The 13,878-nt window shown below is 60.1% G+C and overlaps 1 protein-coding gene across 5 annotated transcripts in view; it reads right to left on the reverse strand.

The window, feature by feature from the left end:
- Positions 1–6,004: 6,004 nt before the first annotated feature.
- The window catches only part of LOC111156469 (kinesin family member 1A), a 66,577-nt gene continuing 58,703 nt past the window's right edge, over positions 6,005–13,878 (reverse strand). For 4 of the 5 annotated variants that reach the window (XM_022517660.1, XM_022517725.1, XM_022517434.1 and 1 more), the window contains 10 exons: positions 12,825–12,958; positions 11,795–11,856; positions 11,323–11,468; positions 10,859–11,059; positions 10,309–10,386; positions 9,442–9,566; positions 8,440–8,592; positions 7,685–7,877; positions 6,660–6,778; positions 6,313–6,355 (listed from right to left, as the gene is read on the reverse strand). In XM_022517660.1, the coding sequence (XP_022373368.1) occupies positions 6,313–6,355; positions 6,660–6,778; positions 7,685–7,877; positions 8,440–8,592; positions 9,442–9,566; positions 10,309–10,386; positions 10,859–11,059; positions 11,323–11,468; positions 11,795–11,856; positions 12,825–12,958 (1,254 nt within the window). Of the gene's footprint in view, positions 6,356–6,659; positions 6,779–7,684; positions 7,878–8,439; positions 8,593–9,441; positions 9,567–10,308; positions 10,387–10,858; positions 11,060–11,322; positions 11,469–11,794; positions 11,857–12,824; positions 12,959–13,878 lie in introns of all 5 variants that reach the window. The other variant, XM_022517586.1, reaches the window with a different exon arrangement.

The raw sequence follows: 13,878 nt of genomic DNA on the forward strand, positions 1-13,878 counted from the left end.
GTGTGTGTGTGTTTTTTTAAGATTTTATTTATTTATTTGACAGATAGAGAGGTCACAAGTAGGCAGAGAGGCAGGCAGAGAGAGAGAGGAGGAAGCAGGCTCCCCGCTGAGCAGAGAGCCTGATGCGGGGCTCGATCCCAGCACCCTGAGATCATGACCTGAGCCAAAGGCAGAGGATTAACCCACTGAGACCCCGAGGCGCCCCTACTGTTTTTTTTTGTTTTTTTTAAATTTTGAATTCCAATTGTTCATTGCTGGTTAATAGGAAAGCAAGTGACTTTCATGTATTGTCTCTGAGTCCTGTGACCTTGCTATGATCTCTGCTTAGTTCCAGGAGTTTTTGGGCCAATTCTTTAGGATTTTCTTCAGATGATCTTGTCATCTGCAAAAAAAAAAAAAAAGTTTTCTCTCTTCCTTCCCAATCTACGTGCCCCTTCTTCTCTTGTCTTATTGCACCTCGAATTTCTAGGATGGTGTCGAATAGGACTGGTGAGAAGACCTCCTTGCCCTGCTCAAAGAGGTGAAACCTCCAGTTTGTCCCCAGTAAGTATGACGTCAGCTGTACGATTTTGACAGATGTTCTTTACCTAGTTGAGGAAGCTCCCCTCTATTCCTAGCCTGACCCCCGTCCCCCAAGATTTTGTCATGGAGAAAGCTCTGTGCATATTCTAAAAGGACTACTCTTCTGTTCCTCCTGATAGAGACATGAGGGGATTTTTCTTCTCTCCTCAGTGAGAACTTCGTAGGATCCTTCTGATAACAGCCACGGGAGTGTGAGGGCCCCCTAAGCCCGAGCCCCAGGAGTTCCTCACCTTCAGCTCGGCCACACTCGGCCTCCAGCAATGCAGAGTCAATGCCGCCATCCCAGTGTTCCCACACACCCCGGCCCCAGCGGCTTCTGCACCCACAAGCAGCTCTCAGATGGGGCTGTCTGCACTCCTTGCTCTCGATTCTGGGTGACGTTCGGCCCGGTGACCTCACTTCTCTGATGGGTGTGAGAAAACTTGCTTCTGGTTTTATTCAGCTTTTCCCGTTAGGGTGAGGCATGGTAGCTGCTAAGATCTCTACAGTCTGAGTTGATGACCTAATGTTTTCGACATTTAGGAAAATCAGAATCTATAAGGAGACTCTTGGATGTCTCTTCCTCAGATTCCCTTTACTCTTATCCTGCAGTTTATTTGTTGAAGAACTGAGGTCATTTTCACATGAATTTTAACCACGTTCTGGATGTTTTGAGGCAAATTTATGCTCAAAGACAGATCTCCGTCTTTGCCAATAATTTATTTAACACAGGACCACTGTGGGAATTATAATTTAGAGTGATGGTAGTTTCCAAGCCAATAGCACACAGAATAATGTCTCCTGATGAACCAATAAGTAACATTCTCCAGACAAGTTGATTGATCACACGGTTGTCCCAGGCAGAGGGGAGAGGACAGAATGAAAATCCAACTGAGTTGAGAGCTACCTTCCCGCAGGTGGGTTCTCGGAAGAGGCGGCTTAGCCAGCGAGAGCGGATGTCCACGCAGGCATGAAGCCCAGGTCCCCTGTGGCGAGCACACTATAAGGGAATGCCGGTGTCAGGAAGGAAGGAAGGAAGAAGCTCCGTCTTGGGTGTTGCCACCACTGCCACCAGTTGCCTCACCGTGCAGGACTGTGCCCCGGTCTCGGGAGAGCACTTTAGATCAGCAAAGATGGCCTAGCCAGACCGAAGGCTCACGGCTGGTCCTCACAAGCTCTGATATTTGCAGTTTAAACGCCCACCCGTGGTTGCCCCTCTTCCCTATGTGCCCACCCGGATTTGCGACTGACCGTCCGCAACGTGAACACCTTCACCCCGAGATCAGAACAACCTTGCCAGGGTCGCACTCAATGGGGCCCTGGGGTCCTCACAAATGCCCCCCACACCCTGGATCTTGGTGCTCGATCGCAGCGCCCTAGGGTCCTCCTCGGCTCATCCAGAAACCCGATCGATGTCAACTGTTCTCGTTCATTTGCCCTGTACTGTGTGGTCCCATGACGAGGTAGATATTGTCCAAATACCTCGGATTTCCAATCAGCAGTTCTTGGTGGAACATTTCTCTATCGAAACACCACTGTTGTCTCTCCCGACTGAAGCAGGATGTTTGGTCCATTTCCAGTTGGCATCGCTAAGGACCAATTTGCACAGAAGTCTCTTATCCGAGTATTTATGTTCTTCTTGTCCAACTGCTCTTTGTGCCCTTGCTTTTCATTTCTTCTGATTGATCACGTACGTTTTTATCGTCCCATTGGTCTTTTCTACGACCTTATTGGTTAAAGGCGTAGTTAGCCGTGGGCATTACATTTTGTCAGCTGCTTGTTCTATATCCACAGAGAGAATGATTTTTTGTTTGTTTAATATGATGACTCACCGGATTCATTTTTGAACCAACCTTGCCTTCTCAGGACAAATTCTGCTTGGTCACGACAGTATTATCCTTTTTACGCATCATTAGCTTCCATTTAGTGAGAGATTTGAAAATACTTGTTTTCTATGTGGATGTAGCCTAATGGTCCGTAGTTTTATCTCCTTGTAATACCTTCATCTGGTCCAGGTAGGGGGTAATGCTGACCACATGGAAAGCTTGGGGCTGCCTGGCGCGCCCAAGGGTGCGTGAGTGACGCGGGTGGGTGTGGCCAGTGACCAAGGGACACAGGTGGGCGCTCTCACGATAAACATCATCTTGTCCCTCACACCCCTTGGGCTCTCGTCACCCCCCCCTACCCTGCTTCCCCACCGTGAGCAGTGGGTGCTGTCTCTGGGCAATGCTGGACATCTGGCCCCAGCGGCCATTTCCAGCCCCATCCAACAGACTTCACACACAAATAAAGCCACTGTGGAGGCCCGCAGGTCTGGTGTTGCATAAGGAGCCACATTTATTTCTTAATTGGACAGAATCTTAAGTGCACACACACAGTACAGGAGCCTAGAGCCTAACACTCGGGTTTAGGACGTCAGGGAACTAGAGTCGTTACATCGGGATGGTGGCTACAGCGTGGGGGCCCAGGGTGTGCCACAACCACATATGTACAAGCTACGGGAAGCTGAGGGGACAGCGAGCGGCAGGAAGCGCAGGCCCACAGGAAGCCACAGCCTCTGCTGATCCCGGGGATAAGAGGAGGGCGCCTTCTGGAGTCCTGCGCGGGAGGGAGCTGACAGAGGACCAGCAGCTTGACCCCGCTCACACCTGGACCGGCAGCATTCAGGAACTCTCCCCGAGTGTTCGCCACACCTGCCCCTCAGGGAGGACCCCTCACTGCAGCCCCCCGGGGCCCAGGAGCATGTGTGCGTGTGTGTGCGATGGGTGAATGGGACACGGGCACTGAAGGAGTGATGACTTGGAACGAACTCAGGAGCTTCTCAGCTACCCCCCGGGGACTGGCCTGGACACAGTGGAGCCCAGCGCCCCCCCTTCCTGGGCTCACCCTCCCCTGGAGGAGGCAGAGAGCTTCTCTCGCGGAGGATGGCTGTCCCTCAAACCAAAATGAGTGGCATCAAGCGGTAAAACAAAAAACCTCCCAGAGACGTGGCTTTCTGGATTTTCCGTCTCTCCCCACTTAGTGGGGAATTGTCAGGTCTGACCTTCCTCTCTGCACCCCACAATGGGCAGACCCTCAGGGGCCCCCAGATCAGTCCCCCGGGGTCACAGAGGTGAAGCCCACATCCCAGTTTGCTAAATACTTGGCTCCCTAACGTGACATGTGGGTAGCTTCTGGCAAGGGCAACGTGAAGAGACCAGCTTTTCTGCCTCAGATTTCTCTCCCCAGCACTCCAAGGGTCTGGCTGTGACAACAGGGCCAGGGCTCCCAGCAACTACCAAGGGGCATCAGGCCAAAATTAAACAGTCCTTGAAGAACCTCCATGGCTGTGGAGGCTCCCGAATTTAGGGTGGTTCCCAGAAACCCTCGCGCAGGCCCCCTTCCTTCAGCCCGCCCCACGAGGCAGGTGCTCTGCAGGTTGGCTGGCCTCAGACACCTGCGTCCTGGGTGCGAGCGCCTCAGACCCTCCAAGGCCACGGCTGCAGGCTGGCTGACCTGAGTGGGCTGTGGCCAGGACCCAGCACCTCCGGGCTCCCTTTGGGCACGCGGGGCTCCTGGGAACCAGCTCACCTTAGCACAGCCCCTGCCTTCTGTGGTCCTCCTCCCTGCCCTCCAGGCCCTCGTAAAAGCCAGAAAAAGTGCTGCTCTGGACCATGCCGCACCCCTGCTCTCTGCATCTCAGCCTGGGAACATCTGGTTTCTGGATGACGTGTGATTTCAGTCTGGGATGGGAGCACTCATCCGGGGCCTCCAAGGAAGGCTACGGAGCCCTGTGCCTTGCAGATGTGGCCTCCCAGGACGCGCGTCTTAGTGAAGTAGCTACTACTCCAGGGGTGCCTCCCAAGCACTGGTGGTGAGGGGGGGAGCAGAGAGCAAAAGGGGCCACTGAGGCACTGCCTGGGGCTGGGGGTGGAGAAGGCACGCTGGCCTCTCTGCTTCGGGCAGGGCTGGGGCGGCTGGGGCAGCTGGGGCGGCTGGCGGGCCACACCCCACTGCCAGTGGCCGCTCAGGTCGGGTGCCCACTAGCCTAGTCCCACATCCGAGGCAGCGCTGAAGGGGCCTGAATAACTTTCCCCAAGGAGCGCCCCCGACTGGAACCTTCTCACCCGGTGTGGGAGCCGACCCCACACATCCCTGAAGGAATGCAGCTATACACCCTCCCAGCCTCGGTGCACAGAATGGGGGCTGGGTCTACATGTCACGTGGGAGTCTATCGGGGATGGCCCGGGCTGGATGGGGCGGGCTTTGGAACCCCTGACCAGGTGTGACACGGTAATCCAAACTGGGTGAAGAGGTGAGGGGTCTGTGAGCCACGCCCTGCAGGGCCTGTAAAGACAGCAGAGAACAGTGTGGACAGACCGGCCGGCCGCGAACTTGGGCCCGGAACCCCTTGAACTCTGAATAAAACCTGCTCTCAGGGGGCCATGGCAAGGACAGGGGTTTTGTGGTTTGGTTGCTGTTTTTCCTTGAGTTGGAAGGAGGCCAACTGGGTGTGGGAACAGGTCATTGAAGACCCCCGGGCCCTGCGGTCTCTTTGACGTGTTTCTGGTCTGGGTGTGATGCCTGACCAGACTCTCAGCCTGGGGCTGACCCTTGCCCTGTGGCTGGGCCTCGGGTGTGGCGTCTGCACAGAGAAGGAAGTAGATTTTGGAACAAGAGCTCCCAACAGTGCAAGGACAGCCCCTGGGTGCAGGACAGGAGCACCTCCCTGAGGACAGTGGCCGGCCGGCTGCCCTCACCTGACCCCGGGACTCTCAGAAACTCTTCTCTTGGGGTAAAGGGGGAGGTCACACACTTCCTTCCCAGGAACGACCTGGAGCTCACCCCATTTCTCACCGCAGCTGCAGAAGAGGCACCCGAACCCCTCACTGCCCGGACCACCTTGAACCCCAGCCACCAGCACCCTGGCGGCCAGGACACACGACGCCAGCTGCAGTCCCGGCCGGGAGAGCCCCACAGCCCAAGGGCCCGTCTGCCTGGTCTCCCTCTGCTCCACATGCTCCCAGGGAGAAGCTGCATCTCCGAGGCCGTTGTCCCAGTGATAGGATGCCACCTCCTGCTGGAAGACTGCATGCCCCCCTCCGCGCAGCTCAGGGGGCAGGCACCAGGTCCCCTGAAACTCACACTCCCCCCACCCGGGATGAAGGCCTGCCCCCCCCATGCGACTGGGGAGAAGCCCCCGCTCGGGCCTGGCCAGGCGTGCCCCATGGTGCCAACCAGGAGGCGCCTGGCCTGTGTGGACACCCGTTCACCATGGACTTCCCTATGAGCCCTGGGGGATGTGAGTGGGAGCAAGCGGGGGACAGGGTCCATCTGAATCCTACAGGTCTATGTGAAGGCATTAGAAATAAATACTTATAAATAGAACACAGTCTTATAGTTAATTTCTGAGTGGACTGTTTCAATGTCACTAACTAATGTATATTAATTATAAGTCTGTCTATGCTTAAAAAAATATTAGAACGGCAGCGATGCCCCTGTGGCTTGTGCCCTCTGCCTTTCCAGCACCTCCCAGCTCTTCCCACCCAGGGCACGCTTGGAAAGACCAAAGAACAAACACGGCCTCTGCTGGGAGCAGGACAGGTCGTATGGTGCAGGTCCCAGGGCCAGAGGTGGCGCTCACGGGGCCCGACGCGGTCCCCAAGAGGGAACTCGCTGGCTGGCTGGTAGGGGCAGGCTGGGCGCGGTGACATGACGGGTGGTGATGAGGGCTGGGGGGGCCGGCCTGTGGCTGTCCGGGAGGGCTCCGGCTCACACCCTCATCTGGGCAGACCGCCTTCTGGAGAGCTTGGACCTGTGGGAGGGTGGGGAGACATGCCACGGTTGGGATGCCAGCTTCCACGTAGCTGACATCCCCTCTGCTTCCCCTCACCCGGAGACCGGCTCCTGTCCCTGGGACTCAGCCCGCCCGCCTTCTGGAAGGCTGGGGTGTAGGGGAGCAGGGTTCCCCTGAGCCCGTGTGTTGTGTTTCCAGCCACACAAGAACGGCCCCCCAGTACAACACTTTACCAGCAGCAACAGCCAAACAAGCATTAAGGTCCTCAAAACCTGCTCCCACGCCCAAGGAGCAGGGCAGGCACTGCCGAGAGAGCCCATACCGTATGGTGCCGGCCAGGAGAGGGTTGAAGGCATACAGCCAGTCGTGCATGTCCTTGTCACTGTTGGCCTGCAGCAGGATGCCGCGGTGCTCCGTGCACACGGCAAACGTGTTGGGCGTCTATGAAGGCAGGAGGCCGTGAAAAGGCGCTAGGCCTCCCCACCATCCCGGTCAGCATGCAGGGTCGTGCTCCCTGGGGCCCGGCTGGAGCAGCTTGGGGGGGTGCAGGACACAGGAGAGAAGACCCCCAGGAGAGAGCTGGGAAGGCTGTCTCACTCTCTGTGGCCTGCACAGCCCATTCGGACGCAGACAGGTGTGGCCTCCCAACAGAAGGGTCTGCGGTCAGGACACCCTATCTCTCGCACGCCCCAGGGCAACCTTGCCACTGCTCTGTGCCCCCCGAAGACAAGTTTACTCCCACAAACGAGGTTCCTTCCCCTTGACATGGCTCAGCTGCTGGGCCTGGCCTCCTCTGCTAAAGGCCGAGCCGTTGTGGTGGGGGACAGTGTGGGGAGGCAGGCTGAGATTGTGTCCCCAAAGCCCACCACAGGGAATCAAAGATCAGCCAGCGGGCACTGAGGCTGCCAGCGGAAGGGGTTGAGGTCCCCGGCACACACATCCAGCGCCACTGCTGACTCAGAGAGGAGAAAAGCCAGGGGACAGGAAGGCCAGACTCCTAGGCCCACTACATGACCTACCCCATGGGGTTGGGTGGCCCCAGGAGAAGGGGACTGGGTATTGACTTCTCCTGAATGGGAGTGGATCAATGCCTGCTCCCCCGTCCCCACAGGACCACAGCCCATCACGGCTGGTTGTCATGGGATAAGGAGCCCCACAGGTGGGCAGAGGGGACCCCCAAGCTGAGAGGCAGAGGGATGCTGTGCGAGACAGAACACTAGGGCCGTGGTCTGGCAGCTAGCGGGAATAGGGCCCACCGGGAACTAGGCCCAGCCCCCCCCCCGCGCCCTGCTGGAGGCTTGCAGGCCTCAGCCTGCCCGGACCCCCATCCTTTCTCCCGGGCCGCACCTTGAGCATGGCCTGCTGGTCCTCGCTGTACTCCACCTGGGCTGTGGACAGGTTGAGCACAAACCTCTCCACAGAGTCCTTGTCGCTGTTGTATAGGTAGGCATAGGGACGTCGTACGACCACAAAGCGCTTGGCCCAACCTGCCGTGTGCGGCTCCAGGAAGTGCAGGTAGCCCTTCTTCGACACGATGGGGCTGCAGGGCAGGGACAGCTGCTGGCTCCTGCACTCCTGGCCCAGGGGGCGGGGGGTCTCCACGTGGGCGCCCAACCCACCACCAGGCCCCTGGCAGTACTGGCCACTGGGAAGGTCAGACGGGGCCCCCAAGAACAGCCAGGGCCGAAGTGCTGGGAGATGCCTGGCAGAACCCCAACCTGGGAGGTCGGAGACCAGAACCACCAGTTCTGAGCCTCAGTTTCCCCATCTGTACAACAGAGAAAGTGAAACAGAGCGGACACTGCCCCGAGCAGTCATTCCCTGTCACGTGAGCGTGACCCATAGAGTGTGGCCTTCTTGGAGCTGCACAGGTGTCAGACTAGTGACGCACAGATGCACAGAAACCGTAGTTCTGCAGGGGCACCCGTCGGGTCCCCTGTCCCGGGCCTGGCCCTGGTCCAGCCTCCTCTCTGTGCTGTCTGCTCTTTCTCTGCCACCGCCCAAGGTCGGGGTGCCCAGCCTGTCTCCCTCGCATGGAGCTGTGGGGACAGAGCTGGCTGGGTGGGGCCTCAGAAGCCCCCATTTGGGGGCCCCCCACATACCTGACCCGGATCTCTTGGATGTCAGGAACCAGCAGGCGCTGGGGCTCCTTGTCTACCTCTGTTGCCCGAGCCGGGGAGGGAAGCTTCTTCGAATCTGCCTCTGGCACAGGCTCAGGTTCTGGGCTGGCCGGCCGGGAGCAGGGCTGAGGGGTCCTGGGAAAACAAAGCCAAGCCTCTGCCTTCCTGCAAGGAGATGCCCTGGCCGGGCCGGGCCACCATCTTGGCCCGGGCTTCCTCCCACCCCCCCCCCGCGTCACCCCCTCAGGATGCCGTGGGTACCTCTCAGGATCTGTCCACCCAGACACACCCACAGCTGGGGCTAGAGGACCTAGGCCACCAGATTCCAGGGCTGCGCCAGGGTGCCCTGCCCCCGTCCCATGGCACCTTCTGTCCCCCGCTCTCGTGAAAGCAGCCCCTCTCCCCAGATGGCCCGCGGAGCCCAGGCTGTCATGTCTTCAGGGGCCCTCTGCACTGGGGCCTGCCAGGTCCAAAAAGCCTGACCCATGGCCAGGAAGGCCCATCTCCGGGGAGGGCCAGAGGGCTTGGACGAAATGTGGACACTTTGAGGGATATAAAATGTAAGGGCTCAGGTGTGGGCGGTGCTAGCATGGCTGGGGGGCGGGAGAGACGGCCGGGCATTACGGCCACTGCCACAGGGCTCACCTTCTATCCTACTGAGTACTGTGTGAGCCCATCCCCCTGAAAAGGGTTTTTGGTTTAGTGCCATTTGATCCATTCCCGGCATTAGTCCCCATGACACTGGAAATCAGTGCTTTAGCAGAAAACGTCCTCGGGAGAGTCAGATGATTGGAGAGCAGCTAGGGGCCGTGCCGGCCAGGACGCAGGGTGGACCCCTTCCCCCACCCCCGCCCTGCCCAGCTGTGTGCGGCCCTCCCGGGTCACTGTTGCCCCACCCCGTCCCCATGCTCTGCACCAGAGCGGCAGCCATACCATCCTTGGCGGGTTTGTGGCGCTGCCAACTTCTTCAGGGTCCGCACTCACCTCAGCTCTGCGGCTCCATACCGCCCTTCAACCAGAGAGGGGCAGGTGGAGGAGGGCGTGAGCGTGGCCGTGCCCAGAGGTGACATGGACGGGTCCCGGAGCAGGGTGACAGACATCTCGGAGAGCTGTGGAGGAGAGCGAGCCTTTCGTGGGGCAGACGGGGTGTGGATGCCCCCGCAGTGGCTAATTCCTGCACCTCAGCTCATGTTTTACCTCCATTTAGGGCGCCCCCCACTCCAATGGCAGGCCAGACCCCCTTCCAGCCTCCCTCGAACCTCTCCCAGCCCCACGAGGCCCTGGCCTGCCCTTCCCCGGGCTGTGGGCTCTGTCTGGTCTCAGGAGGGACTTGTAACAGCTACACTCCAAGGAGGGAGCAGGGACCACAGCGGGGTCAGAGAAGGCTCTGCCAATGTGCAGTCTTGGAGCCCCGACTATAGGATGGGCAATCCAGGAGCCTCAGGGAGCTGCCCTTCCAGGCAGAAGGTGAGGCTAGTGCAAAGCAGGAAGTCCAGGCTGCAAGGGGGCTGTGCATGGTGGGCTCTGTGCCAGGGTGGGTGAGGCGGCATGAGTGGCCCTCTGGTAGAGGAAGACAGCTCCAAGGCTGGGGCCCGAGCACTCAGGACAGAGGCAGCTGAGGGCCGGGCTGGAGGCAGCAGGGAGGGTCCTGGGTGGGCCTAGCCCTCGTTCGCCCTGAAGGCCCCAGGGCTCCATGGACCCCACACACAGACCAGAACAGGCCCTTGGCTAGGAGGTGCTCCTTTGGGCTGTGAGAGTATGTTTCTAAGAAAACCCTTATTTCCTTCTCTGGACAGGGGTGAGAACTGTTCTTGGAGACGAAAGCCCTGCGGACAGCCCCTTGCTGCCTACCTTGCTCTCACTGGCGCTGACGCAGACGTGGCTGTGGGTGTACTCTCTGTTGAACGTGTGCGTGAGGAGGCGTAAACACTGTAATGAGAGCAAATGTCCAGTTGGGGGTGGTGCCCCGGACCTGGCTCGACCGTAGCACGGCCCCTGGATGTGGAGGACTGGCTAAAGGCCTGGACACAGCAGCTACAGCCTCCAAGGTGATGGGTGAGCCAGGGAAGCCTCTGGGAGCAGGCCCCGGGCCCAGGGCAAAGATGGGGGGGGGACAGCATTGCCCAGCCTAAGAGGTCTTCCCAGTGGCCCATCAAGCTGCCCAAAGAGCCAGCTCTGGAGAGAGGGGGTGAGCTCCCCATCAGCACAGGTATTCAAGGAAGCAGATCATTGCTTGGGGGAGGAAGCTGTAAAAGACTGCCAAATTCCAACATATGTGGAGTGAGGGGCAGGCAAAGGGCCTCTATGGACCCTCCTTGTCCCAGCTCCTGCCCTAATAGGACAAGGCTGAGTCCCCAGAGCCCTGCAGGGACCACAGTCAGGGCAGTGCTGCCTGAGCTACCTTGACGGCCAGCTCCCGCTGCCTCTCGTTGGGAGCCTCCACAGGGGACGGCCGGCCCTCAGCAGAGAGTGGGGAGGAGGCGCTGGATGAGCCGTGGGACCCAGAGTCCTCACTGGAGGCAGGGGATGGTGCCTCGGGGCCGGGCCGCTGGGTGGTCTCCAGCTTCTCCCGCAGCAGCAGGTAATGCCTGGTCTTCTCCACCTGCAGAAGGCGGGACATGGCTCAACTGCTGCACCCCAGGGTCATGTGGACCCGAGAGCCCACCCACTGTCTCCCCACGGGCTGTGCTGCTGATGGGACTCGGCCCAGCCACCCGGCCACCCTCCGTCCGGCATCCGCGTCCCCCACATCTGTGCTCACAGTGAGTGGAGGGACAGTCCACCCCTGCCACAGCACCCTCCCAGCACCCTGCTTTCCACATGCACCTGCGGCCTGGGCTGTCCGTGCCCACGGCACGAGCTCACCTCCTGCAGCAGGCTCAGCTTCTCCAGCTCCCATTGGTGGTCCAGGATGAGGCTGTCGCTCCGGGGCCGCCAGCCCGCCAGGTTCTCCTCGCCCCGGACGTAGGCCACAGATGTATCCAGCACTCGCCTTCGCCGCCGCTGCATCCCTAGAAAGGGGACCCTGGGCTGGCCACGTTCCCGCCCTGGCTCCAGGCCTTGGGCTTAGGGTGGGGATTTATCCACAGAGGGAGTCTGGTACCCCTGGGAGTGCCTTGCCCACAGAAGTCATCCAGCCCCCAGTGTTGCCTCTCCCCTCACTGTCCTCTGGCCTCTTGGGACTACCCCGTAAGTTCAAATGTGAGCACTTGAGTCTCAAAAGGGAGGGCCCCCCAAAATGGCAGTTTAGCTGAGGTGACCTGAGTGACCCCAGAGAACCCCGACTCCCTGACAAAGTGCCCCCACCCCCGTCAGAGAGAGCAGGGCAGAGGCTTACCTGGGCTGCCTGCATCGGCCACGTGGCACAGGCTGAGCTCATAGACGCCCGTCACGCGGTTGCTGCGGGGAGCAGAGAGAGGACGTGTGGACACCAGGCCCAGCAAGGGCCTGTCCAATGCACACTGGGGACAAGTCCAACTGCATGCCCTGCTGGGTGGCCTTGCATGGGGTCCCTGGACTGCAGCCCATATGGACTGGTTAGGTGGGGAGTCCATATCCCAGACCCCTCTAGGCCCCATTTTGCTGCGTGCACACTGCCAACCTTGTTGTGGAGGCAGGCCCAGCCGGCAGGCAGTATCCCATCCCCTCTGGGGGACCCCCGGATGCCTGGGTCATAGCCAGCCTGAGGCCACTAAGTCCTGAACCCCACACTCCACCCTCCTGTCTGTGCCCCGGGTGTCCTGCACACTGGGGCCCACAAGACAGCGTGGGAAGGAGGTGAGCACAGGAGGCCTAGCACCTGTGGTGGTCTCCGCTTCTGGGACAAAGCCCCCCCTCACTGCCTTGACGTTCCTGTCCATCACCCTCATACCCCAGGAATGCAGGGACCGGTCAGAGGGCAAGAGGGGATGGCTGGTCCGGGGCCTGACATTCTACTCCCTTGGGAGCTGCCAGCCTCCAGGAGGCAAGAGGTTCTGTCCAGAGTGCACTTTTCCCAACCCAGCCCCCCATCCTGCTGGCATGATCCCCGAGATCCCTGGGGAGGAGGTCTCCAAGCCATGGGGGTGGAGTTGGGCCCCAGGACCACGCACGAGAGGGTCCCAGGGCAGGGGAACGGTTAGGAGAGTGGCTGGTCTACCTTTTCATCTGGGATGGTTTGCAGCGGGCCAGTCACTTGAGCCTCTGCCGGGCACACCCAGCCACTCCCCATGCAGAGTCCACACAGCAGCACCCCAGCCCCCGCCACCCCCCCCGCAGGCTCGCCTCTCCCAGCCACTCCCCATGCAGCCCCCCACCACCCCCACTGCAGGCTCGCCTCTCCCAGCTGCTCCCTGTGCAACCCCCCACCACTTCCACCGAAGGCTCACCTCTCCGAGGCCCGCAGGCTCCCACTGCCAAACAGGTTGCGGATGGAGCGCGAAGCAGGCAGCTTGGCGTCCCGAGAGTAGAAGACCATGCAGAAGTCCTTGGTGATGACCGCTGGCTGGGTGCAATTCTCCATCTGCCATGGGGCACAGGGCAGGGGCTCAGGCACAGGAGCATCCCCACAGGACCCAGGCACCAGACCCCCTCTAACCATCTTTGGGGGGGCACACAAGCCACTGGTCGGCAGCCTCAGACCTCCATGGTCCCCTGGCATGGCGCCAGACCCAGGCGGGAGGTCTCTGCTCCCCCCAGCTGACTCCTGGGAGAAAGCCAGGATCCCACCTCCCTGGGCTGCAGGTGGCTGGGTGTTGGTGGCGGGGACCCTGAGGATCCTAGACATAGGCCCCAGCCGCCTGGCCATGGGATCAGGCAACACACTCCCAAAAAGCCTGTGAGGGTCGAAGCAGATCCCAGCTCCGCACCCACGTTCTCCTCTCCGTGACTTCCCCGGGTGCCAACAGGCTGCATTTCATACAGCTGGCTCTTCTGTTTTCCCGAAGCTCAACAGCACCCCGACAAAGCCCGTGTGCACCGGGGCCTTGCTGGGCCAGATCGTCAGCGTCTCCCCAACAAACCAGCATCCCAAGAGACAGGCAAGTGGGTCCCCATATCATAGCTGGAGTTTCAGGCCCAGGGGGGAGGGGGTGCCTTTACCTCCCCAAGCCTCCTTATTCCTCAATAGTGCCCCCACCCAGCAATACCCCTGCTCTCGGCCTCTCCCCCACCCCACCACCTCTGTGCTTCACAGGGAGGGTGCAGCCCAAGACTCTGGGGGTGCCCGTTTCCAGCCCAAGTGGAGCCTGGAAGGAGCCATCCTGCAGCCCCAAGGCAAAGCCGCACCCTGCGGTGAGCGGGAGGCAACGTGGAAAGTAAGGGAATGGAACAAGGACTTGACAAGTCCTCGGAGAAGACATAGGGGCATCTGGGCTTGTCCAGGGCCACTGAGCACCCTCCCTGCCCCTTGGCGAGCAGCTCCGGCTGGGGGGACGGCAGCTT

This window comes from Enhydra lutris, unplaced genomic scaffold (assembly GCF_002288905.1).
Source record: "Enhydra lutris kenyoni isolate GAN:26980312 unplaced genomic scaffold, ASM228890v2 scaffoldscaffold1, whole genome shotgun sequence".
NCBI classification, from domain to species: domain Eukaryota; kingdom Metazoa; phylum Chordata; class Mammalia; order Carnivora; family Mustelidae; genus Enhydra; species Enhydra lutris.